At 41.8% G+C, this 26,879-nt stretch overlaps 1 protein-coding gene across 8 annotated transcripts in view; it reads right to left on the reverse strand.

Annotated features, from left to right (window-relative positions):
- itpr3 (inositol 1,4,5-trisphosphate receptor, type 3) overlaps positions 1-26,879 on the reverse strand; it is a 214,217-nt gene that overhangs the window by 170,483 nt on the left and 16,855 nt on the right. For 4 of the 8 annotated variants that reach the window (XM_077554937.1, XM_077554900.1, XM_077554890.1 and 1 more), the window contains exons 2-3: positions 17,544-17,614; positions 10,126-10,247 (exon numbers count right to left, since the gene is read on the reverse strand). In XM_077554937.1, the coding sequence (XP_077411063.1) occupies positions 10,126-10,247; positions 17,544-17,614 (193 nt within the window). Of the gene's footprint in view, positions 1-10,125; positions 10,248-17,543; positions 17,615-19,720; positions 19,833-22,809; positions 23,045-26,879 lie in introns of those variants that run through there. The other 4 variants (XM_077554947.1, XM_077554909.1, XM_077554927.1 and 1 more) reach the window with 3 other exon arrangements.

A 26,879-nucleotide genomic window follows, 5' to 3' on the forward strand; every position in this document is an offset into this window, starting at 1 on the left:
ACGCTTCACTATTACATACATGTAGGTAGGTCTATAAATCATTTTTGTGATTTTTTTTTTTGGGGAGAATTCAGTATTATTCATTCAGCAGCCTTCCCGAGTCAAAATGTCATCATCATCGCTCTCTTTTTTTATGTGTGTGCGCATGTGTGTGTGTGTGTGTGCGTGCGTGTGAGTTTGGAGTCTTTAATTCACCTGAAACCTGTTATAAATCCCAGACCCTTCAATTTAACTGGATACTTCAGAGTCCCACCAGAGTTGTGAAGTTGGAAGGAAGGATCAAAGGAATGAAAAATGAAACAAAGTGAAATCCAGCACCAATCAGACACCACCTACCACCCACAGAGTTATACAACCAGAATCTTTCACCAACCCAAGAAACATCTAAATTCCAACAGATTAGGGAGACCTCAAGAGGCCAGAGGAAAGACTAAAGGAAGGAAGGAAGGATGAAGCAGAGTGAGATCCACAAACACCAGCCTCCACTGATTCAGCGACCAGTGGGAGAAGCAAATTCTGTTTGAGTTTCAGTAGATGCTGGCGTTTTGGATCTAGCATGCATGAGAACCTCCATGTTAAGTATTGTTTTACCTACTGTATACTGGTGAGAGGCGAATGTAGATTTTTTTTTTAAAGACTTTAACGCTATAGTCAATTGCATTTTGGCCACTAAGACGACACAATGTCATAATTTCCTCCACAGGCAGACCTACATATATGATTAATTTAATTAAGTATTTTTTTGAATAACATTATCTATACAGAGTTTTTCCCATTAACAATCTGGGACTGGCCCACAGTGATTTGCTTGAGAAAGGCGGGACAGTCAATCTGTACAATACTTCGATCTGATTGGACGATTCGGCATCTTGTGCACGTTTGTTTTGACCAATTACAGCAACGGACGAAAATGTCGTTTTCGGTCTCGTCTTAGGAAAAATAAATAAATAAATTAAATTAAAGCATGAACATATTTACCAGATAAAAACGCACAAAGCGCCTCCCGCTGTTCAACATTCAACAAGAAAACAGTGAGTACAGAATCGTAGCGTCTATTTGTCTATGTTAGTGTAAAAATTATTTATTTTCACATTTATATATGCATTTTTGGGGATCTATTTTGTTTCCGATTTGGGAGGACGGGACCATTGTAAATGAGCGCGATTGGCGGAAAGTTACATGGAAAGGAGGGGGGGGAGTGATTGAGACCGTTGTGTTGTGACTAGAGAGCGTCACTGACCGCATCGAGGATTGCCAGCAGATGAACCGCTTTCTCCAACAACTAACCCAGGGTTTGCGACACCTCCCAAAGACAGTGTGAGACACATTCTGAGTACCCCCATTGCTGATGCGAAGTCCGAGGGGGATGGCCGAACTGATCAACTGTACACCCGCTCTCGTGTAGACCGCCACTCATTCTGTGGGTCATCTGGCTCGTCAGCTGAGGCTCGGGTGAAAGTGCACCTAGCCCGCCTCAAAATGGAAGCCGAGGAAAGGGGGAGTGCCCGTAAAGCCCATTTGGAGTTAGTGGTCTGCAAAATGGAAATCGAGGCAGACAAAGCCATCAAATTCAAACGGCTGGAGCTCGAAGTCCTGGTTCTGCTGCAGCCCCACCGTCTTCCACCTCCGAAACCTGCTCCGCTGATACAGAATACCTTTTATGCGTTATTTTAGAAAAAGCGAGGTTGACTCTTATTTTGCTGCTTTTGAACGCATTGCTATGGCTTTACAGTAGCCGTGTGATATTTGACCTCTCCTGGAAAAGCGCAGGAAGCGATTGCTGCATTGTCGCTTGAAGAAAATTTGTTACAACACTGCCATTTTACTTGCGTACGAGTTGGTACCCAAAGCCTACCAACAAAAATTCAGGAATTACACAAAAGCCCCAAGCCGCACTTACGTTGAGTTTGCTCTTACGCTTTTTAACAAGTGGTGTAAAAGTCAAAGCTGATACTCTAAATTTCAACAAATCAGGGAGACCTCAAGATACCAAAGGAGCGAATGAGGAAAGGAAGGAAGGACAGACGAAGCGGAGTGAGATCCACAGACACCAGCCTCCACCGATTCAATGACCTGAGGAAGATTGTGTCTGAGTTTTGATAGATGCTGGTGTGGTGGATCTGGCGTGCATGAAAATCTCCACCAAAGAGGGGAGCCGTCGACCCCTGCCAGGACAGAGCAAGCGCAACACCTCAGGGCCAAAGGCGGCAGCGCCAAAGGACGACCCCCGGGCCCCGCAGTGGCCACCGGCCGGAGAGCAAACCCAGGAGCAGGAACGCCCCCCATCCCAACGCGGCCCGCGCCCCCAACCCAACGCAGCAGGACGGGGCACAGGAACCCCACCAGTCCACATCCCCCCCCCCCATCCACCCCAGCCGCCCCCCAGGCCCCCAAACCGCCAGACACCCACCCCAAAGTGTGTTATGTGCCCTATATGTCTATAAAAGTGTATTGTGCAAAACTAGTGCAGTGAGTTAAGAGGAGCGACCAGCAGGGCCCCCCCACAACCGGGCGGGGGCGGGAGGCGCACCCGCCCACCAAACTTCCATCTACCCCACCGGGACCCGGCGGGCATATGGGACCAGCCCGGCGGGGCGATAGGGCTCGCCCCCCGCATACTGGGCCCGCCCGAGATGTCAGGAGGTCCACCGGTACGGGGCGGGCACAACAACAAAACACCCGCCCTCCCGGCCCCCGGAGCGCCAAGACCCGGGCCACGGATGGAGCCCCCGGCCCGGGGGGGTGGGGGGGTAGGCGGACAGGGGAGGGGGAAGGGACGGGGGAAGGAGACGACAAGAAGGGCAGGAGGCAGCGGCAGGGCCGCAGAGAGAGGGGGCCAGCCTCTGATTGGACGACTGTGCCAGCGCCACCTTCTGATTGGACGACTATGCCTGCGCCACCTTCTGATTGGACAACCGCGCCAGGGCTCGCTTATGTCTGGTTGGCTGCCGTCCCAGACTCCTTCGATGCTTTGGTGCAGCACTGGACCTCCACGTCAATCCTCGACCTACACTTGGCGGGGCTACATTGAAAAAAAAAAAAGCTGGTTTTCGGTCACTCTGGCCGGCTAAGACTAAGTTAAGTGTATTTATTTGGTTAAGCCAGTTTAGCTTATTGTGCATTCGTTTGTTTCCTTTGTTACTCCATTTGTGCCTGACTGTAGTCTCTGTTAAGAGCCATTTAGTGCTCGGCAATTGTCTTTGTTACTTGTTATCATTTAAAAGCATTGTCAAACGCGTTACACCTATGCAGGCACAGTTGCTGGACCAGATGACCTGTACCCCCTTTGACTCCACAGTGATAAAATAACTAAAGACTACTGTATATGACAACTTAAATTCAAGGTACAACTACAGTAGATGTGTCTTTCTGTATGTGTGTCTGATATATCCAGTTCCATGACACAAATGTAATTTAAATACGGAAAATCTCTTTAAGATAAGTGGCCCTGAAGGACAAGTTATATGTATCAATAGCATTAGATACTCGCTTCAAGGTCTTTTTGTCTGATGCTGCCAGAGATGACACATTCAACAGACTGGTGGCTGAAGCTGCTAATGGGGAGCAAGTGGAGGCAGGGGTGTTTTCATTTTTACAACCCACAGGAAACACATACCTCAGCGCCTACCGAGATCTAAAAGCCTGTTCAGCAAGCAGACTAACGATAGGAATGCTTATCAGTCCCCAGACCACTTTTATGGTCTGGTCTATCTACAGGAATCAGCTTTGTGTTTTTGGAAACAACGCCCCTCTGAAGTTATACGGTACCACAGTGCCCTTTCAGTGGTCACTATCGGTTTTATCCTCAAGAATCCTGCCACTCGTAATTAATCTGAAATCTACATAATCCGGGACATAAACGGACTCTATGTACTTGACTGGCATCAAGTGACTTCTGTTGTTTATCTTTGTACACAAGATGTATGTCTATCTCAAATGAATGATGTGTGTAACTTCTGCAGCCATCTAAGTTTAGCTAATTAGGAAGCTTAGTGGATTCAATAACTTCATGATCGCTGTAATGTTTGAAATGTGATCAGAATGATAAATGAAGCATGTAGCTTGTCAATTCTGATAAAAAATCTCAAATGCTATCCCAAAAGCTTGGCCTCATTCGACCAAGTCTGCTTCAAGCGCACGGAAGAGGCGGGGACTGCTTGACCACCTGCCACGCAAGCTTAAAAGCCAGCGCGCGGAGGAACCTCCTTCTCTTCTCTTTGCCCACTCTCTCCTTGCCCCATGAACTGCTCCTGACCAACACAGAGACATGGTCGCCGAGCACGCTGAGAGCGACCACTTCCTTCTTTGAGCCCCAGACTTGCAACCAAAGCGCGTGTGTCTGTTCCTGCCGAGAGGCGATCTACCTACCGTCCGCTCTCTGAATCACGCAGCTTCCCGCCGACTCGGTTCTACAACGGCTGTTACGCACCAACGACACACGGACTTCTACTCCAGCCATGCGCCAGCGACGCCCCGCAGCACCCAAACAATACTGAACTGGGCTTTACGCGCCTCGGACTTTGCTGCGGCCTCTTAGCCGTGCGCCCATCACCAGAGATTCCGGAGCGGCATTCCAGCTGCGCGCGCACTGACCGCCCTCGCCTCCAATGAAGTTTTCTTCAACTGAGAATCGACGCTCGCCGAGTCCTTCTCTCTCCTGTGCACCTGAACCAGTCCATAAATGGCCTTCCTTGCAATCTGACCATACCACTAGCGCAACGCTTTGATCCAAATATAAAAGGATTGAGAGGTCAAACCGTTTCCATTTCTTTTCCCCATCACCTTTTTCATTACCTTTTTATCTTCGTTCATATGGTTGCATGTTTTCTTTCATCTTTTATTCACATTTTAATTCTGTTTCATTAATAGGTTAGGCTGTGACTGATATATGTGTGTTTACTAAATACATTTGTTGTCTAGAGATTCTATTTCTGGCGAATCATTTGTGTTTTCTAAGTGGATTAGTAATTCTCTTATTAAAGCAAAGATCTCCATAATTAACTATAGTAGCAACTTCAGATTATGAATACTTGATAATAGTATTTTTGTCGTTTATTTTTGCTCCTACAAACAAGCCAACTCAACGTGGTGCCCCCAGAAGTTGCTGAGGAAGTTACAACTCCCCTCAGTACAGTCTAAATTTCTCGTTTGCCATTATGGCAACCCAAATAATCACTACACTTTTGTTTCAAAGAATTGTTTGAAAAAAGGAAATCACCAGTGCATCCTTCTACTTTAAATGTCCGACTTTCATGATATATCACTGTAGCGTAAACTTTAGCGTGAAACATGACTTTTCTATAAATTTCACCTTAAAGACGACTATCCCTAACTTTTTGTGAGTAGTATAAGTATAAATTATTGAACAGACGTTTTTGTACACATCCATTTTCAATATTTGTATGCATATAAATGATAAACCCTTTTTTTTATGGCAGTGTTATTTATCACGTCCGATCGGCAATTAAGGGCATTAAAAGAAGACTTAATTACGCTGACATTGTATTGCACGCTGTTGCCAATGTTTAGGGCGTCTACAGTGTTAACGTGCTAACGGTGCTAGCGGCTGCAGCTAGAGTCATCGGACTACTTTTCAAAGGCAGTCTAACCGACGTGATGATTTGCACACTTTGATGCTGACAACCGGACACAGTTGCCGTTCCTAGAGATCAGTTTAATAAACCGAGCTCAATTGTGAAGTTGAGGGTCGATAAAATCACAACTGTGGTTCTGACGTCACTCTGTCTCACAAACCAAAAACTAATCAACTTGGAATTTCATTTCATACAAAGTGCTGTACATGGAGTAAAAATCAGTAACGGAATAAAGACAGGTAAAACAAAAATAACACCAAATAAATAAATAATTATCTTATGTGGGTAAATGAATAGAATAACACAAGTAGGTAAGTAAATAAAATAAATAATAAATTAATAACAAAACACAGCAGGCACCATAAAACATTGAAACAATGATGAGTCCCATGCCGAGTCAAACGACAAGGAACAAAGATGTGTTTTAACAGTGGGGGAGGTTGCCTAATATTTAACGGAAGGTCATTACAAAATCCATGGGGAGAGATTTGTTTAAAATATATATATATGAATATGTATTTATATATATATATGAATATGTATTTATATATATATATGAATATATATATATATATATATATATATATATGAATATATATATATATATATATATATATATGAATATATATATATATATATATATATATCTATATATGAATATATATATATATATATATATATAAATATATATCTATATATATATATCTATATCTATATATCTATATCTATATATATATATCTATATCTATATATATATATATATATACGATAGCTGCATATATACTGTTCTATACATAATATAAATGGATAATGAACAAGATGACCTGACACTTGGGGAGGACTGGGCATCGGGAATTTCATAAGTTTCCCAAATGCCCAGTCCATCCAGAGCGATAAATCGAATAGTAATTAATGGCTTGATGTCGGTCGAACAACGAATCAGCACGTTGGACACTGCACCACAGCTTCCCAGAAAAAGTTCAGGCTCAGTAATTTTTTTTACTTTAAGCCCTGAGTGTTATTAGGCTGATGCCTGTTAAAAGCATTTTAAAATATTGATAGTTACTGATTTGGTCTGTAGCATGTCAGAACATATGCAAAACTGTTGATCACTTGACTGTTTTACAAAATAAAAGCAGATTTCTGTAAATGTGCAAATTCCGAGATATGGATCTTAAATTAATTTTGGATTTTAAATTAATAAAAAAATAAAAATAAACAAGGTATTCAAATGATTGACAGTTGTCAAGTAACCAAATAATCGTTGCACCACTACACCAAATCATAATTCTAATGTCGAACCGAATTGAATCAAACCGTCCTTGTATCGGACGGAGTAAAAATATTCCACTGAAAATGTTTTAATGTTTAAATTGACTGTGGTCGATTAACACAAAATTTGCAGGGCACTAGGGTGCACACTGATTCTTTTTAAATAATATTTAGGCATTAATCAGGAATGAAAAATGTGACAAGTATACGACCGCTCTAGGAGGTTAATTGGGAATGTAAAAAATTTAAAATACTTAAAAACATTAACGTAGTCCAATCACCATACTATTAAAATAATGTAACTTGGACAGTAACAGTGGACCCCAACTATTTGCAGGGGTAGAGACCGGCCAGGACTGCGAATAACGAAAATCCATGTGTAATTGACACCTATTTAAATGCATGGATGGATGGGCGCGGATGGGTGGTGAGCCTCAGATACATAGATTATTTATTCAGCCCATGAGGAAAGTAGATTTGCTTTCTCCATAACAGTTGTAATCATACCGTGTGAAATGGGGAAAAAGCGGACAAATAACGCTTATGAAGGCAACATTTACAGATTCACACTCAAATAACCTTGCCTTCATCTCGCACAAAGACGCAAGCGTGCGCGCGCCGTAATTATGACCTAATTACGCTACAACGATGATGATGCATTACATCAACCGCTAAACGAACTTTCATCCCAGTGCGTTATATGTAAAGAAGGTGGAACGCTGACTCACGCATGTAGCGGGTTAGCAACTAGCTCCTCCATAGCAGGACACCACAGCACACTAACAGTTCAAACTGTTTCCTTTTCTTCAGTGAGTAAGTTCCAAACAGTGAATAGCGATTGAAACATTATCTTTCCCCTCCTACATTCAAATTGGCCGCGTAGTGTGTGGAGGACTCGACTCTCGACATGTCCCTTCCGCAATGCCACCCTGCACTCTAGGGACAGACAGTTCCGCAAACTTCTCCTAATATGGCTTGCTACTTCTCCACGGAGAAAGTACACAGCATGAAATTTAAGACCTCACCCAGATATTAAAATTCAATACTTTTTCAAGAACTTTTAAGGTGGTATTAATAAATTCAATGCGTGAAAGCAATGTCAGTTTAGTGATGGGATCTTAAACAACAAACGTGTAGTCCCCATGGGGACTTGTTTATGGGGAAATCCGTCCCCACAACGGAGAACTTTAACCCCTGGATTAGAGCTGTCAAAATTAGTCGATTAATCGACAACTATTTTAATAATCGAATAATCGTTTGAAGTCATTTTTTTAATTTAAAATGGTCCAAATCCTCTGATTTCAGCATATCACCAGTAATTGTTCACTGATTTCTGTAGTCCTTCAAGAATGAAGACTGATTATCTTCTGTGTTTAACTCTTTCACTGCCAGACGTTTTCAGAAACGGGTTGTCCCCACTGCCAGCCGATTTAAGCATTTTGAGTGATCTTTCAAGGTCCACAGAAAATGTTGTGTTTCGACTATGGAAACACACATACTACCAAATGAAAGATTGGACTCTCAGCTTTCATCAGAAAAAAAAAGTTTGTTTCTACCTTATTCTGTTCTTCAGTAATCAACAATAGAAAATGGTTACTTTCACCGAAATTCTCTGTTTTGAAACAAAAAATGGAGAAAAAGAGCTTTTTGTGAAACGATGTTATTTCATGCACTCTTGTACACTTCTTTTTGTCCATGTATGATGCCACAAACACCTAAATAGTGCTTTACTTCTGTAAAACGCTTTCACCAACAATGAAAAAGTGTTTTTTGATTGCAAAATACGTTTATTTCCATTCAACAGTGTAACAGTTTGACAAAACAATTTCGCAAACTATTTACAAATGTGTGCAACTGTGGTACTACTTACAATTATGTGGATGTTTCAAATACAGTTTTTCCTTTTGTAACGCTCTCTTGCGTGCAAGGAGACGCCAGGACTCGCACAACAGTTTACTTTCACTTTCGCATTGGTCCGTTTTGCGTGCAAACGTTACACTTTCTTGACGGGTTTTTTTCCGGGGAATAAAAAGCAAGTAGCAGACTGTACACACTTCCTCCGATGAATATGCATTGGACTCGGGGCACTCTCCGTCGTCCGATCGAACGTCCGCCTGTGCGTGCTCGGTTGCGCTCCGCGTTACGACACCGTCATAGCCGCCGCGTCACCGGTTCCAATTTCGCCGTCAAGCTCGGATTCACCTTCATCATCATCGATGATGATCATCGTCGTCATCAATGTACTATTTCAGCGTTGGTCGATGCCTTTCGTCTTGTAAGTGTAGAGCTGCTTGCAAACTCTCGCCATTGCCCGTTCCCTCCTCCATCTAGCTCCATCTAACGTCTTCTACTGCCGCGTCAATGCTTCCCAACCACGGAGTCACCACCCTCATCTTCATCATCGATGATGATCATCGTCGTCAACAATGTGCTCTTTCAGCGATGCTTTTGGTCTTTGAAAAAAACGGCTCGGGCGTGAGCTCCTCGCGACCGGCCGCCATTTTTCCATTGTCTTCCATTCTCATCTCCTGCTCGATGCTCTAGCTCCGCCTCTACTGACGCCCACCCGATCTTGTCAAAAGAGAGTCATCGCTGCCCTCTAGGGGCCAAAAATAGTCATTAGGCACAACAGACAGGCTGGAAACTTTGACCAGACATGCGGAAGGGTTTCCTCCACCCGTTTCAAAAAAAAAATAAATAAATCATTGGATGACGTCTTTTGACGTCATTGGCAGTGCTCCGTAGGTTTTTACTTGACGTCTTTAAACGTCAGTGGCAGTGAAAGAGTTAATCAAAATAAAACATCCGTTTTTACTTTGGAAAACAATGACCAAACCGGTATCATAATACATCAATCATCTTTTTTAAATCACTATATGAATATGAAGTACGTAATTAACACCAATCACTGGTTACAGTGGTTAATAAACAGTAATCAGGGGGAAAAAAACTTTTGTAACACACTTTGATGCAAAATTAAAATTAATCAGATTAGTCGTTCAATCGATTGAATAATCGATGGATTAATCGATTTAAAAAAATATTCGATAGTGACAACACTAATCGAGATGTGTATCGAATCGCCTTGATAGGAGAGATTTACACCCATATTAATGAGTTTAAACGGTGTTATTACCAACACTGAGTATTATATACAACTATTTGTTTGTAAATCCAAAATGTACTTCTAAAAAGAACCTTAGTTATTCTTTTTTCTTTTGTAGTGAGCAAAGTGGTGTACAGCAGATGTGAAGGTTACCTGAAGTTTTTGCAGAAGAACCACATCGCCAATCTTGTCTTTCTCATGCTTGGCCTGTTTGGCCTTCCAGAACTGCTTCTGTGCAGAGTAGCGACTCATCGGACACACTTTAAACAGGCAGTCTGAACAGGGGAACAAATGTTAGCCAGCTATCCTTCTGTATAATAATAATAATCCATTTAATTCATAGAACTTTTCAAAATAACACAAATATGCTTTGCAGTTTAGAATGGAATATACAATAAAATATACAGACTTACATAAATCAAACAAAAGGAAACTGAAAAAGTACAGCTGAAAAGGCAAAAGTCCATTGTTTCAGTCAATGGCGTAAATTGATGTGTGTAGTGCAGATAATTTGGAGTGGTTAGAATACAGGTGGTGTTGGTTCAATTTCCATTGATGCGATTATTGCAAATTAAAGGCAGTGTGGAGATAGAGGTGTCAACAGTATCAATGATGTCTTATCAAAGTGAATTACAAAGGGTGGTGGCGGCAACAGAGAATGAATGCTCTGTAACCCTAGGTTCGGTGTCTGGTCCTAAGGACGGTCAGGAGGTTGTTGCCAGAGGAACGGAGTGTACGAGGAGGGATGTAGGGGTGGAGCAAGTTTTTAAGGCAGTGGTGCCCATGTCCGGTCCTCGTGCGCCCTTATCCAGCCTGTTTTCCATGTGTCCCTCCTTCAACGTAGCTGCATCCAATGATCAGCTCATCAGCAAGCTTTGCAGAAGCCTGATAACGATCTTGATCATGAATCATGTATGTTGGTGGAGAGAAACATGGAAGACAGGCTGGATAGGGGCTCTCGAGGGCCGGACTTGGGCACCCCTGCTTTAAGGTAAGTGGGGGCCTGGTTATGGAGGGCTTTATGAGTGAGTAGGGCAATTTTGAATTTGAAGCGGGATGGGATCGTATGCCAATAAAGGTTTTGGACAGGGGTAATGTGGTCCCGGGAACAAGTATAATTGAGGAGGCGGGTGGCAGAGTTTTGAATGTACTGATGTTTGCTATGGCGATTAAAGGGTGGGCCATATAGGATGCTGTTACAGTAGTCAATGCGAGATGTGATAAAGGCATAGATAAAAGGTTTCAGCTGCAGAGAGAGAGAACGAGAGAGACAGAGAGGGGGAGCAAAGGTAGGCAGCGTTCTTAAATTAATAGAAAGAAAGCTGTTTTTGTCACTACTTTAATGTGTTGGGAGAAAGTGAGATTTTTGTCCATGGTGACGCCAAGGTCCCGGCAATGGAGTTAGGGTGTGAAAGTGTGGAATTCTCAAAGGAGAGACATAAGTCTTGGGCTGTTGAAGTGAGGGAGTTGGGACCTATAGATAGTATTCACATGACTTCATTTGCCCCACATTGTGTGCCTTTCATCCATGGAATGTTGAATGGGAACGGACAAAAAAGTGTCCGGAATTGCAAAGATAAATCGAAATGATTTCCAACCGACAAAGTCTACCAAAGTGTGTTCTAACCATTTTGATTAAGATGTATTAAGATTGTAAAATGGCAAAAACGCTTTTACCACAATCCGATCAAGATATATGTGAGCCGCTGGCCGTGGCTCGCGCTAAAAATAGATCTAATGGTCGAGATGTTGGATTTTGAGGTCTCTCCGAATACCCTCCTTATGATCTCTTAGTTTCCTTTCCCAGCAGCCAAAAAGTTGAAATTGTTAAAGTGTACGAAAATAAGTGAATCAACAATGTTGTTGTTGTTTTTGTTGTAATATGCCAGTGCTAGCAGCTATCGCGGTCGGGGGACTAGCTAACTTGGTTTAAAAGTACCCCGAGATTCTTCACCTCAAATTCACAAATGAAAAATGCGCATAGCAACCAATCAAAGCCGAAAGTACGGAAGACGCAAGAATGTCCGTGTTTTGGAAGCCATCCTACCTCAGAGCATACGTTGCCATGTAGTCCGGTCCGAGCAGTAACCTCGGCAAATGTTTGTAATCCAATCGATTCCACTAATCAAACGTTTTGTGTACCACTGCAAGGCGTGTTAAGCTAAATCTTCCGCATATGTCTTTATTACACAAGTAACGTTAGATAGAAATAGAAACACAGCTGCGTCTGCTGGAAGGTTGACCCACCATGAGTTACGGACTCGCGATCCTGTGACGTCAGTAAATCGTATCTATTATTAGAATACCTGATTTGGTACTAATAGATTAAATGTACATAAATTATCCCATATTTACTCTTGCAGTATTGCAAAGCATTTATTCAGCAGTATAACCTTGTTTGAATCAAGAAGTTGTCAGTGAACAAGAGCAGAGTGCGAGAAAAAGCATGACTCCTACTTCTGCAGCAGCAGAACAGGAACTGTGCCCTTATCACAAGGACTGAAACATTTTGTTATTGGAGCACCGAAGAAAAATACGTCTGTAATACGTCTGCCCAATGACTCGTATCCGCGATGGTTTTAATTTTGCTGCTGTGTTCCCTATTCCCCTTTAGTGCAGCAACGGCTGTGTAACGCCCTGTACAAAAAATAAAAAGAGAGGGCTTGTGAGAGTGTGCCTCAGAGCGGGCAGGAGATTGTAATCTGTGCACATCTCTTTCCGTTCTCTTTGCGACCAAAAATAATCTAAGTCTCTTGTCTTCCTTCCTTGTCTGTTGTTTATTAAATGTTCTAGGTTGACTGAACCTGACAGGTACAGTTAAGTTTGTTAAATTTGTTTGCATCCAGCATCTGATATCAGACAGGCAGTTTGAGCAGATGGCGTGGGCTTGATGGTCAATGGATTTGGCAGTTAAGTAGATTTGGATGTCATTGGCGTAACAGTGAAAGTGAAAGCCATGGCGATAGATAATCTGATCAAGGGGGAGGAGGTAGAGGATGAAGATGAGAGGGCCAAGTACCGAGCCCTGAGGGACGCTTTGGGACAGTGGGCAATAGATGAGGACAAGTTATTGATACAGATGAACTGTTTCCGGTCTGAAAGGTATGATGTCAGCCAGTCCATTATGTACATGATGGTGTCTAAAGAAACTGAATTGAAATTGTTCGTAAAGGGCATTGCTAGGGACATTGCTAGGTTTTGATTTGGGAGGCAACAACACATTCAAAAATCTTAGAAAGTGAGGGGAGGTTTGATATGGGGCAAAAGTTCTTGAAATCATCAGGAGTGAGTCCATGTTTTTTGAAGATGGGGTACTAGCAGTCAGTTTGAGAGACACAGGGACAGTGAAGGATCTGAGAGAGGAATTAACAGTTCTGGTAATAAATGAGAAGATGATGGGGAGGCCCTGTACAATAAGGGGAAGAGGATGAGGCCTAAAATGAATGTGAGGCTAATAAATGTGCTTTTCGACTCCCTGTTTAAGGTCAACTTTACAAATTCGTCCTTATCCATGCCCGCTCCACTTATTACTCAAAAGTCATCCACACAGGCTCAAATAACCAAAAAGCTCTCTTTATAGATGCATTTGCTGATCCAGGTCACTGAAGCGTCACTCAAAAAAAAAATCAGCCGTTGAGAACACATTCCCCATGAAGTTCACCCGCCCTTGAGCTTTGTGCCAAAAGTCGGAAGTAGAGCTGTTAAAAATAATCGATTTATTGACAAGTAAACGATTATCAAATTATTCACCAACTATTTTAATAATCAAGTAATCATTTGGAGCCATTTTTAATTTAAAATTGTCCAAATCGTCTGATTTTCAGCATATCAACAGTAATTGATAAACTGATTTTTGTAGTCCTTCATGAAAGAAGACTGATTATCGTCTGTGTTTAATCAAAATAAGACATTTGCAAACATTTGTTTTTACTTATACCTTTTTATTTAATCAATATACGAATACGAAGTATGAAATAAACACCAAACCCTGGTTAATAAACAGTAATTGGGGGGAAAAATGCTTTTGTAATACATTTTAATGTAAAATTAAAATGAATCCGATTAGTTGATTAATCGTTTGAATAATCAATAGATTCATCGATTCTAAAAATATTCTATAGTGACAGCACTAGTCGGAATTGAACGCCTGTGAGCTGCATTGCAAAACGAGGAAACGCAAACGCAAAACTAGAAAATGCAAACAAAAATCGAGGGAGTGTAAAACGGAAACCCAGACAGTGTAAATGAGAAATTATGTCATCAAGAGCAAACATTTCTCTCAAAGTCTTAGTTTTTGTTTGCACTTCAAAAAAATTGTTTTGAAGTAAAAAGTTTTGTTAACACTTCAAAAGGTTTTGCTTGATTCTTTTTGGCACAAATTTGATTCCATAGATTCTCCTCCACTCCTTACTTGATTCTCTACCCAATATTCCATTTCTTCATTGATTCTTCCTTCCTTGACTACGTTTACATGCAGTGAGTATTCGGGTTAAGGTCAGAATTCCGGTTTCTGAAGCAATTGAGGTAACACAAACATGCGTGGCGGACAGAGTTACTCTCGTTACATGCCATTTGTACTCGATTGGAATAGCCCGTTCGGACCGCAATGCGCGAACAAAGTAATTACGTAAATAACGTCATTTCCGCATTTAACTTACTACGTTCAATAAAAGAGATTGTATTTATGTCACTCACCATGCTAAATAAAGTAGTCAGTTTCTTCCTCACTCCAGAAGTGTGGTTCTTTGCTGCTTTCAAGTGAGGCTCCTTTAGCAAGTGGGACGGAGCTTCGCATACAAATCGTTACTACATGTACCAAGATTCCTTGCAAATCAAAATAAGCAAAGAAGACGAAGAAGAAAATAGAGAACATGCGCACAGCGAAAAACAATTAATCGAGGTATTACAAATGCGTTTATATGAACAAGAATTCAGGTTTTGAAAGAGTGGTCTTATTTAGGTTTTTAAAAACCTTCACCCCTTTCTTTTTAAAAACCCGAAGAAGAGCATGTTCGGGTTATTGCATTTATTTAGTTGGCCAATATTGCCAATTTTCGGGTTTTAAAAGCGTTATTGCCTGCATGTAAATGTAGTCCTTGATTCTTTTTATTTATTTTTTTATCAAAAAAATAATAATTCTGAGAGCTCAGTATTGTTCATTCGGTAATCTTACCGATTCGACATGTCATCATCATTGCTCTTTTTTTTTGTATGTGCGTGAGTATGTGCGGGTGTGTGTGTGCATATGTGCGTGCGTGTGTGTGTGCTCATTAATTCACCTAAAACCTATTAAAATTCCCATACCGTTCACCTAAACCGAATACTTCAGAATCCCCCTAGAGTCGTGAAGTTTTCAGGAGACCCGAGGAAGGATCAAAGAAAAGAAAGAAAAGGAAAATCCAGAGAGCAAACCCAGAAGCCCGGCGCGGCCCCCACCCCAACACGGCCCGCACCCCAAGCCCAATGCAGCAGAACGGGGCACGGCAGGCTCACCAGGCACCCCACTGACCCAATTTTGAATTAAAAAATGGCTCCAAACGATTACTCGATTATTAACTCTTTCACTGCCATTGACGTTTATAGACGTCAAGTAAAAACCTACGGAGCACTGCCAATGACGTCTAAAGACGTCATCCAATTTTTTTATTTTTTTATTTTTTTGAAACGGGTGCGGGCAAGGCTTCCGGAGCTGTGGTGAAAGTTTCCAGCCGGTCTGTTGTGCCTAATGACTATTTTTGGCCCCTAGAGGGCAGCGATGACTCTCTTTTGACAAGATCGGGTGGGCGTCAGTAGAGGCGGAGCTAGAGCGTCGAGCAGGAGATGAGAATGGAAGACAAAGGAAAAATGGCGGTCAGTCGCGAGGAGCTCACGCCCGAGCCGTTTTTTTCAAAGACCAAAAGCATCGCTGAAAGAGCACATTGTTGACGACGATGATCATCATCGATGATGAAGATGAGGGTGGTGACTCCGTGGTTGGGAAGCATTGACGCGGCAGTAGAAGACGTTAGATGGAGCTAGATGGAGGAGGGAACGGGCAATGGCGAGAGTTTGCAAGCAGCTCTACACTTACAAGACGAAAGGCATCGACCAACGCTAAAATAGTACATTGATGACGACGATGATCATCATCGATGATGATGAAGGTGAATCCGAGCTTGACGGCAAAATTGACGCGGCGGCTATGACGGTGTCGTAACGCGGAGCACATCCGAGCACGCACAGGCGGGCGTTCGATCGGACGACGGAGAGTGCCCCGAGTCCAATGCATATTCATCGGAGGAAGTGTGTACAGTCTGCTACTTGCTTTTTATTCCCCGGAAAAAAAGGCCGTCAAAAAACTGTAACGTTTGCACGCAAAACGGACCACTGCGAAAGTGAAAGTAAACTGTTGTGCGAGTCCTGGCGTCTCCTTGCACGCAGGAGAGCGTTACAAAAGGAAAAACTGTATTTGAAACATCCACATAATTATAAGTAGTACCACAGTTGCACACATTTGTAAATAGTTTGCGAAATTGTTTTGTCAAATTGTTACACTGTTGAATGGAAATAAACGTATTTTGCAATCAAAAAACACTTTTTCATTGTTGGTTAAAGCGTTTTACAGAAGTAAAGCACTATTTAGGTGTTTGTGGCATCATTCATGGACAAAAAAGAAGTGTATAATTCACTAGAGTGCATGAAATAACATCGTTTCACAAAAAGCTCTTTTTCTCCGTTTTTTGTTTCAAAACAGAGAATTTCGGTGAAAGTAATCATTTTCTATTGTTGATTACTGAAGAACGGAATAAGGTAGAAACAAACTTTTTTTTCTGATGAAAGCTGAGAGTCGAATCTTTCATTTGGTAGTATGTGTGTTTCCATAGTCCAAACACAACATTTTCTGTGGACCTTGAAAGATCACTCAAAATGCTTAAATCGGCTGGCAGTGGGGACAACCCGTTTCTGAAAACGTCTGGCAGTAAAAGAGTTAAAATAGTTTTCGATTATTTTGAAAAGTGTTTTCTTGTCGATTAATCGATTAATTTTGACAGCTCTACACGCAAATATGTCATGACCACTAGCAATCATTTATGAGTCTGAAGGGGTTAAGACCTGGGAACTCTTACAATGTGAAAACAAACATAATTAGTCTGCTTTAATTCGCGGTTTTGGTTGGAATCAGTTTCAAGCACTCAACCTGAGTTCTACCAAATATGGACATGCTTGGCAGCGAGCAGGGCTTACATGCTTGGCCGCACATTTGCCTGCTGATGGGCCATTTGCATCAACACTTGAGCCATGTGACCCACTTCAACATGACGCCATGGACACGCTGTAATTGTCACATTATTTGACTTTGCACACACACATACACACACACACACACACACACACACACACACACACACGCACACACACACAACCTTCTGCTCACTTGCAGCTGTCAATCACTCTTTTGTCTGTCTCTCTGTGTGTGTCATATCTTTTCAAAATCAAAGCACTGCAACATGGTAAAACATATTGAAACGCACAAACATGTACACAGATGGACAAACACACACATGAACGCACTCGTACAAACAGTGACAGACCTCTGAACTTCTTGGGGGGGTTCTCCAGATCTCCGGCAGCTGGTTCCACCACACAGCGATCATCCACCAACCTGCGCGCACGCATACACACACACACACACGCACACAGAAAAAAAAAAAAAAAAACATTTTTAGCATTCCAACCACAAAAGGCAAGGTGTATCCCAGACCAGAAAGCAGTTACCGTTGCCAGTGTACAGTGCTTGTGTCTTTTTATACATTCTTAAAGATTATGATCACAATCCAATTAAATAACACAAAATAATTGTGAAGTGGATAATTACATCCAATTGTTGTTTGACATTGGTGTAATGTTTACTGCCTACTTTTGCTTCAATTGCAAAGCTCTCATCTGAATAAGAATTATTTTCTTAACTCTTTGACTGCCAGACGTTTTCAGAAAAGGGATGCTGTGGGTGCCAGCCTTTTTAAGCATTTTGACTGATCTTTCAAGGTCCACAGAAAATGTTGTGTTTGGACTATGGAAACACACATACTACCAAATGAAAGATTGGACTCTCATCTTTCATCAGAAAAAAGTTTGTTTCTACCTTATTCAGTTTTTCAGTAATCAACAATAGAAAATGGTTAGTTTCACCCAAATGCTCTGTTTTGAAACAAAATACGGAGAAATCAAGCTTTTTGTGAAACAATATTATTTCATGCACTCTAGTGAATTTGACACCTTTTTTTTCCATGAATGATGCCACAAACACCTAAACAGTGCTTTGCTTCTGTAAAACACTACCACTAACAATGAAAAAGTGTTTTTTGATAGCAAAATACGTTTATTTACATTCAACAGTGTAACAATTTGACAAAACAATTTGGCAAACTATTTACAAATGTGTGCAACCGTGGTACTAGTTACAATTGTGTGGATGTTTCAAATACAGTTTTTCTTTTTGTAACACTCTCGTGCATGCAAGGGGACGCAGCAGGATTTGCACAACAGATTAGTTTCACTGCGATTGCAGACGCTACACTTTTTTGCTGGCTTTTTTTCCCGAGGAATAGCAAGTATATACTGCAGTGTGTGTTTGGTCATGTTCCCATCAAGTCTACTCTCAGGATCATGATACGGTGACGTTACGGTGGTGTTACGTCTGGCTTCCTCATGTCCTTCAGTTCCTATACCGGTGGTGGTAGATGTTCTGATCCATCTTATCCACTCCATTCATGGTGGCATCGTAGTCCAGAACCAGTGTCTTCTCCGTGATCAGACTGTACCCACTCCTCCGATGAATATGCATTGGACTCGGGGTACTCTTCGTCGTCCGATTGAACGTCCGCCTGTGCTGAAGTGCTCGGTTGTGCTCCGCGTTTTCCGGCGTTAGCATCGCTAGCCAGTGAGGCTTTATGACGTGATCATAGCCGCCGCGTCAACGCTTCCAACTTCGGCGTCAACCTTGGAGTCACCATCATCATCATCGTCGTCATCAATGTGCTCTTTAGCATTGGTCGATGCTTTTCGTCTTTGAAAAAAATGCTCAATCGTGAGCTGCTTGCAACCGGTCGCCATTTTCGCTTCCTCAGCCATTTTCCCCTCAACACTCTAGCTCCGCCTCACGTCTTCTACTGACGCCTACCCAATCTTGTCCAAAGAGAGTCATCGCTGCCATCTAGTGCCCAAAAATAGGCATTATACTAACTAGATCTGCTTGATACTTTCAGCACAGCTGGCCAAGGCTTTCCTCCACCCGTTTCCCAAAAAAAAACCCAAAAAAAAACATAGTGAACGTCTTTTAACGTCTTTGGCAGTCCTCTGTAGGAATTTACTAAACGTTATTTAACGTTTTTGGCAGTCAAAGAGTTAATTTAATTAAATCAGGACACTTGATTAAGACAGCCATTAAATTATTATTATTATTGTCATAGTCTGTGTTTTGGTTTGTTTTATTAGTCATGTTCCTAGTGTGTCTCCCTTTGTTAATGTCTCGTCAAGTTTTATCATGTCTTCTGCTTGTCCCTGGTGTTACCCAATCAGGTGTCAGGTGTGTCTTGTCCAGGTGTCTCTCGTTGTCTCGTTACTGTGTGTATTTGGTTCCCTGCTTTCTTTCAGTCCTTGTCGAGTCATTGTCTGTGTCACACCCAGTTTCCAGCTCCTGTGTGTCCTGCCTGTTTAAGAGCCCGTCCACACGAAAGCCAGTTTCAATGTATCCTCACAAGTTTCTTACCATTTAGGCCGTCCATACACACGATGGCGCGGTTTCGGAGCTTGAAACCGGACTCCAGAAGGAAAATATTTCAAATGCGCCCTGTACACGTCCGTCTTGACACCATATGCAGGATACTCCTCCAGTGATGACGTAATGGTCGCAGCTCAATGACGACGCATTGCCGCAGCTTGATGACGCTTGCGCCAATTCTCGCGTGACTGCGCGCGAACCGTCAGTCTGTCAACAACAAATGCTTATGCAGCAAAATATTTTGTTTCTTTATTCCCACGTTCAACAAGCGGTGTTGTACTTGAGTCACCCGCCATTGCCACTTCTCCTGTGTTTGTCTTTTTCATGTTGTTTTGATACATGCAAAGCCATGTTTGTTCTGTAGATTAAGTAAGAAAAAAAAGTGTTCATCTTCTTTGCTGATTCTTCTTCAGCGCTTTCTGTTAACTTCCTGTGGCTGCACAGGAAACTAGCGCCACTCCAGACTTGGCATATACATTGCAGCCGTTAAACGTCCTCAGCGTCTTTTTTTGGACACACGCAAGTCTTAAAATGTTTCTGTGTGTACGAGATTTGTTTGAGGAACAAACTTTGCTTCCGTCTGGACGGGTTCTTTTGATTAGTTTGATACCCGTGAGTTTATTCACAGTTTTGGTTTGTACTTTGTATCCTGTTTTGTACGTTGTTTGCTTTTTGTTTTTGTTTAATTAAACAACCACTTTTTTGAGCACACCTGCCTCCTCGCTCTGCCTTCCTGCATTTGGCTCCACTATCACCCGCACACCACGACCATTCTTTTTTCAATCTATGCAGATACGTCAGAGGCAAAAGCTTCTACATAGTGTTTTCCACTCAAACATTTTTTTTAAACTCCAACAGCTTCTATTTCTAACTTTATGACAGTTTTGTTTTAAAAGGCATTACTGTGTATGAAAATATAAATAAAACATATTTCCACTAATTCTATAGATAAAATGTGCTTGCACAGTGGAATTCATGTTTTTTTTTATGAGAATGAACATTAAACATCTCTTCTTGCTGCCCTTTGTTACTTCAGTACAAGAGCACATAATTATGTACAGTTGTTAATGTAAACATACTTTATAACAAACATTTTCAAAAAATAAAACTGATATGATGTAGGAAGGTTATTTTTGTTAGCAACCTGAAAGCATACATTACACCTGAAAGCATCTTAGCTAATTGATACAATTTATACAACACACACACACACACACCAACACACACACACACAAAGCAGGAACAGGATGTGGTAATGAGTATATCCAAGAGAGATTTCCATTGTGGGTGTGCATGCGTGTGTATCAGTAGATGAGAGTTGACTCTAAAAAGCAAACATGTATTTAAAAAGTCATATTAGCAACAAGTTTCTTGACTCAGTTGATCTGAGTGGCATGTCTCACAGGTTTGACTTGTTTATACCTGTGGAAAACAAATGCTGGAAGCTTTTGGTTCAGCTGCAGCATGTTTGCTGACAAACAAACAATAGCATGCTAATGTGCTAATGTAATGTTTGTTTTCTTCAAGCAGATAGCAAGCAGACCTCATCCTAGGGCAGCCATGAAGCCTTACGCTATTGCATAACATCTTGTGTGTAGCCGGTGTTGTGCCGCTTACACATAATTCTCACAGCGGCCACCTAGATTTGAGTAACGTGGCAAAAACTTTTGACTGTATGTATGATATAGGAACAATGTTTATTGTATTGGAGTGTCTCTAAAATTGGGGGCGGGGGGAAGAAAACAACACATAACACTCAATGTCTGCTGCCTGCGGGAACAAGCTGTTGTGTATGTCGTTTCGCCTATAGGGGAGAGTGAGGTAATGTGAGACATTTTTTCCATTTGTCCCCCTCTAAGCAAGCTAAAGTGATGTATCAATAAAATTAACACATTTTCCATTAATGTAGGATGTTTCCTAAGAATAGAAATGATCAGAATGTATGCAGGACTAAGTGAAAATAAGATTGTTTAAAAACTAAAAAAAAAATGGTTAAGTGTTTCATTTTACCTCAGCTACGGGGTAAACTAAGACAAAACCAAAATTTCAAGGGGGTAAATTGCTCCTGCTAGGGGTAAAATGATCCACTTACTTTTTTCCACTGTAAATCAAGCCTAACAACACCTGTTGTAAAAGTCAGAAACTAATAACTAGTTAAACAACCACTGATTCCGGAACTAATGTCGGAATAATTTAAAAAAAAATCATGGAGACTGTTCAATTAAGCCCATTATTCCCTAAACATTTAAAAGGTAACTCTGAACAAAACCCAATACAACAAAAAATATTCAAAATGTTTTATTTAACAATCAAACGAGAGAAAGAACGATTTTCACAGTTGGGGTCAGAACTCGGGACCCTTAGAGCCATCTATGGTCTGCAAATCAGGGCAAAGAACAAACTGAAACGAGTAGAGCAGCCTGTGACTCAGAAAACAGGAGTAGATCTCAGATAAGGACAGCTCTCACTCTATACAAAAACCTATTCCACATTCCAGCTCTAAAGGTTGCACGGAAAGATAAAGAGTTGCTCTCTTTGTGTGGTTTCTCCAGACCTTGTAGATTGTGGCAGCTTCCTCACAACATCATTTTTAGGAAAATGTGCAACATAATTTTCCTTTATGGCAAAGATGGGTCTCTACCACACTTTCCTGTTTCCCTGGGTTTTTCTGAAAAATTGTGTGAGTATTTCATCCCCATCAACTTTCTCAACCATGCCAATGTAACTAGATTGACAATGACAAAGTCACCCACTGACAGATCTGTGCTTTCTGGTTGACTACTCTCAGGGTCAGATCTTTTCATCATCAGATGTTTCATCCCATACCGCTTCCAGTCACGTTGGCGCAGCACGTCTGCGACACGGGCTCTGTGGAAAGCTGCAGTTCTTCTAACCTTTTCCTTATTTAACTTTAATTTTTTTTTCTGGGGAGAGCTCAGTATTGATCATTTGACATGTCATCATCATTGTTCTCCCTTTTTATTTATATATATTTTTTTATTTTATTTTTTTTGGTATGTGTGTGTGTGTGCGTGCGTGCGTGCGTGCGTGTAAAAAAAATATAAGAATTCCCATACCGTTCACCTAAACCGAACACTTCAAAATCCAGCCAGAGTCGTGGGGCCGCCAGGAGACCCGAAGAGGGACCAAAGAAAAGAAAGAAAAGCGAAGCCCAGCACCGACCAGACACCACCCACCGGGCCACTAACCAGAGTCCTTCACCAACCCCAGAGACATCTAAATTCCAACAAATCAGGGAGACCTCAAGGGCCCGAAGGAGAAACTGAGGAAAGGTAGACGAAGCAGAGTGAGATCCACAGACACCCGCCTCCACCGAATCAATGACCTGAGGGAGAAACAAATTGTGTCTGAGTTTCGATAGATGCTGGTGTGGTGGATCTGGCATGCATGAAAATCTCCACCAAAGAGGGGAGCTGTCGACCCCCGCCAGGACAGAGCAAGCGCAACACCTCAGGGCCCCCCAGGCCGCGGCAGCGCCAAAGGACGACCCCCGCCCCCCGCCCCCACCACCACCCACCGACAGCCCCCCAGCCCCCGACCCCCAGACCCCGGGGACACACCGCACCCAGGCATCTGCGCCGAAGAGGGGCCGGGCAGCGGAGCGGAGAGGGCACCCGCGCCCACCCCACCATGCGGAGGGACGGAACACCAGGGGCAGAAGGGGAGATGGGGGCACCGGAGGACGGGCGGCATCCCCGAACCCCAGGCCCAGCGGGGAGAGGCCCCGGTCGTCACCCCAATGTAAGTGAAAAACTAACCCTGTTACTTAGTTCGCCAGCTCGCCGACTGGCGAACTCTACCCCTAAACCGTGAGTGTGACCCCACCCAGTGTATATACATAAGTGTGTGTGTGTGGTGCATTAAAATTGGGGGCAGGTGAACCGGAGCAGAGGGAAATGATATCCCCCTCTGCTCCGATCCACCCGCCTCCCAGGCATGTCAAGGAGCGTATGTGGTGCATTAAAAGAAATTAATGTGGGGGAGGGGCCTCGGGGGGGACAGGTGACCGCAGCACTGCTCCATGCTGCGGCCCGCCCCAACCGATGCCCCCCCCCCCCCCCCCCTCAGTTGTGTGGTGCATTAAAATTGGAGGGGAGCTGCAGGGCGGAGACGGTGTCTCCACCCTACCCCACCGGGGGGGGGGGCGCGCATCCACCCACCAATATCCCACCCACCCCACCGGGACCCTCGGCGGATACCGGGGCCCGCCCGAAGTGCCCAGAGGTCCACCGCCCGCCCACTCTCCCGGCCCCCGGAGCGCCGAGACCCGGGCCACGGATGGAACCCCCGGCCTCGCTAACAGGCAGAATTAAATAACCAAAATTAGGTTAAAATATTCTATATACGTAGACCATATTTCTATGAATTTTGATATTTGTTTTTTATTTGAGGCCGATATTTTTTCCATTAAAATGTGATTTATGAGGAGGTTAGACCATTGGTCGATATTCAGAGTTTGTTTATTTTTCCAGTTAACAAGAATTGTTTTTTTTGTGATAGTAAGGGCTACAAGTGTAGATTGAAATTGTTTGTGTGGTAAGTCAGTTGTTGTTAGGTCACCTAGCAAACACAAGTTTGGAGATAAAGGTATCCTATAGTCCAAGATAGCGGAAAGTTTTTCTAAGACTTTAGTCCAGAAATACATAACCGGAGTGCATAACCATAAAGCATGAAAATAAGTGTCTGTAGTGTTTTGTAGACACTGGAGACAAATGTCGGAGTCGGAGAGTCCCATTTTCTTCATCATATTTTGAGTAATGTATGTTCTATGGATAATTTTATATTGGATAAGTTGTAAATTTGTGTGTTTTGTCATTTTAAATGCATTTTCACAAACTTGAATCCAAAAGTCAGATTCCGGAGCTATAGACAAGTCTGTCTCCCATTTCGAGATGGGTAAAGACATTTTATCCGTATATGAAAGTAACTTATATATTTTTGAAAGTTTTTTTGTTGTTGTCGGAGAAAGCTTGGTAATATCTTCAGCTAAACCAGGCGGTTCAAGTGTACCCTGAAGTGTTGGAATTTGTTTCCTTATCATATTTTTAACTTGCAGATAATGTAAAAAATTTTTGGAGCAAGGATGTATATGATATGAACATATTATCTGAGAAGAGATGGTGTATTTATGTATATATTATATATATATATATATATACATATATTTATTTACAATGTAATTCCTTTCTGCTCCCACACACCTAAATAAAACGATTGGTTGTTAATTCGAAAGTCAGGGTTATGCCATAGGGGAGAAAGCCCACAGGGCTCCACTTGGGCTTTTGTAATTTCTAATGCCTTCCACCAAGCAGTCAGGGTGGCGGAAATCATTGGGTTTTTAAAACAATTATGTCGCTTAATTGATGTTGTAATAAAGAGTAAATCTAGAAGTCTGAGGTTATTACAATCCTTTTGTTCTAGTTCCAGCCAACAGTTAGTATCTCTGTTGGGTTGCGCCCATAGAACGATATATTGTAGCTGGTTAGCTATATAGTAGTACATAAAATTTGGTGCCTCTAGACCACCTTTGGATTTACTTTTCTGAAGAGTAGATAGACTAATCTTTGCTTTTTTTTTATTCCAGTAAAATTTTGTAACGGCTGAGTCCAACAACTGGAACCAGTTAGCCGTAGGTTTAAATAGAATCATTGAGAAAAAATAGTTTATTTTAGGTAAAACCTTCATTTTAACGGTGGCTATTCGTCCTATTAAAGAAATAGGAAGATTATTCCAGCGTTCCAAGTCACTATGAATGTTTTCCAGAAGTGGAGAAAAGTTTAAATGAATTAAATCAGTTAATTTAGGTGAGATTTTTATGCCTAAGTATTTTAAATTACCTATAGAAAATGAGTAGTGTGGGTCCTGGCTTGCAGGGTTCCATGAATTTTCTGTAATAGGTAGAAGTGTTGATTTTGTCCAGTTAATAGAATCATCTGACAACTGTGAGAATTTAGTTATTAAGTTAAATACTTCCCCTAACGAAATCGCCGGGTTTTCTAAATAAAGTAAAATATCATCGGCATATAGATTAATTTTATGTTCTGTTACCCCAGAGTGAATTCCTTGAATCCTTCTTTCCTGGCGTATGGCTATTGCAAGTGGCTCAATAAATATTGCAAATAATAAAGGGGACAGTGGGCATCCCTGTCTTGTGCCTCTCTGTAAAATAAAGCTCTTAGATATAATCCCATTAGTAGTAACTGTAGCTTTGGGAGAATCATATAATACTGACACCCAGTGGATAAATGATTTCCCAAAGCCAAATTTATTTAAAACAGCAAAGAGGAAGGACCAGTTAACTTTGTCGAAAGCTTTTTCTGCATTCAATGATATAATAACTGCCTTTTTATCATGCCGCTGTGACATGCTAATAAGGTTAAAGAGCCTCCTAATATTATTAGTAGAGTGACGATCTTTAATAAAGCCTGTTTGGTCGCTATGAATAATTGTCGAGATTACTGTTTCTAGTCTAGATGTGAAAGCCTTAGTAATAATTTTAATATCAGTGTTAATTAGTGAAATCGGACGGTAACTTGATGGAAGGGTGGGGTCTTTTTCTGGCTTTAATAAAAGTTTAATTGCTGCTGTATTCATGTGAGGACGTATGTAACCATTAGTTTTGATTTCTGTTACTACTCTTAAGAATAGCGGAGCAAGCATTAACCAGTAGTGCTTAAAAAATATAGCCGGATAACCATCTGGGCCAGGTGCCTTGCCATTAGGCATACTATCTAGAGCACTGTACAACTCGTTTATAGTAAGTGGCGCTTCTAACATATCTTTATATTCAGTAGTTAGCTGAGGCATATTTAAGCTACTGAGGAATGCCTCAATATGTTCAGGGTTAGGCTTGTTAGTTTCTGAGTATAGGTTGCGATAATAGTTATAAAAAATTTGATTAATTTCTTCTGGTGATTGTGTACATTCACCAGTTGTCCCTTTGATAGCCGTTATAAGAGATTTTTCCCGATTGCGTTGAAGTTGGTTTGCAAGAAATTTACCTGATTTGTTATTATATTCAAAGTTGTTGTATCTCAATTGTTGTATTATAAACTCTGTTTTTTTAGTTAGCATATCGTCTAACTGTATTTTTGTATTTTGTAAGTCAGTCCATATTTGGTCATTT

This window comes from Vanacampus margaritifer, chromosome 1 (genome assembly GCF_051991255.1).
Source record: "Vanacampus margaritifer isolate UIUO_Vmar chromosome 1, RoL_Vmar_1.0, whole genome shotgun sequence".
NCBI lineage: Eukaryota > Metazoa > Chordata > Actinopteri > Syngnathiformes > Syngnathidae > Vanacampus > Vanacampus margaritifer.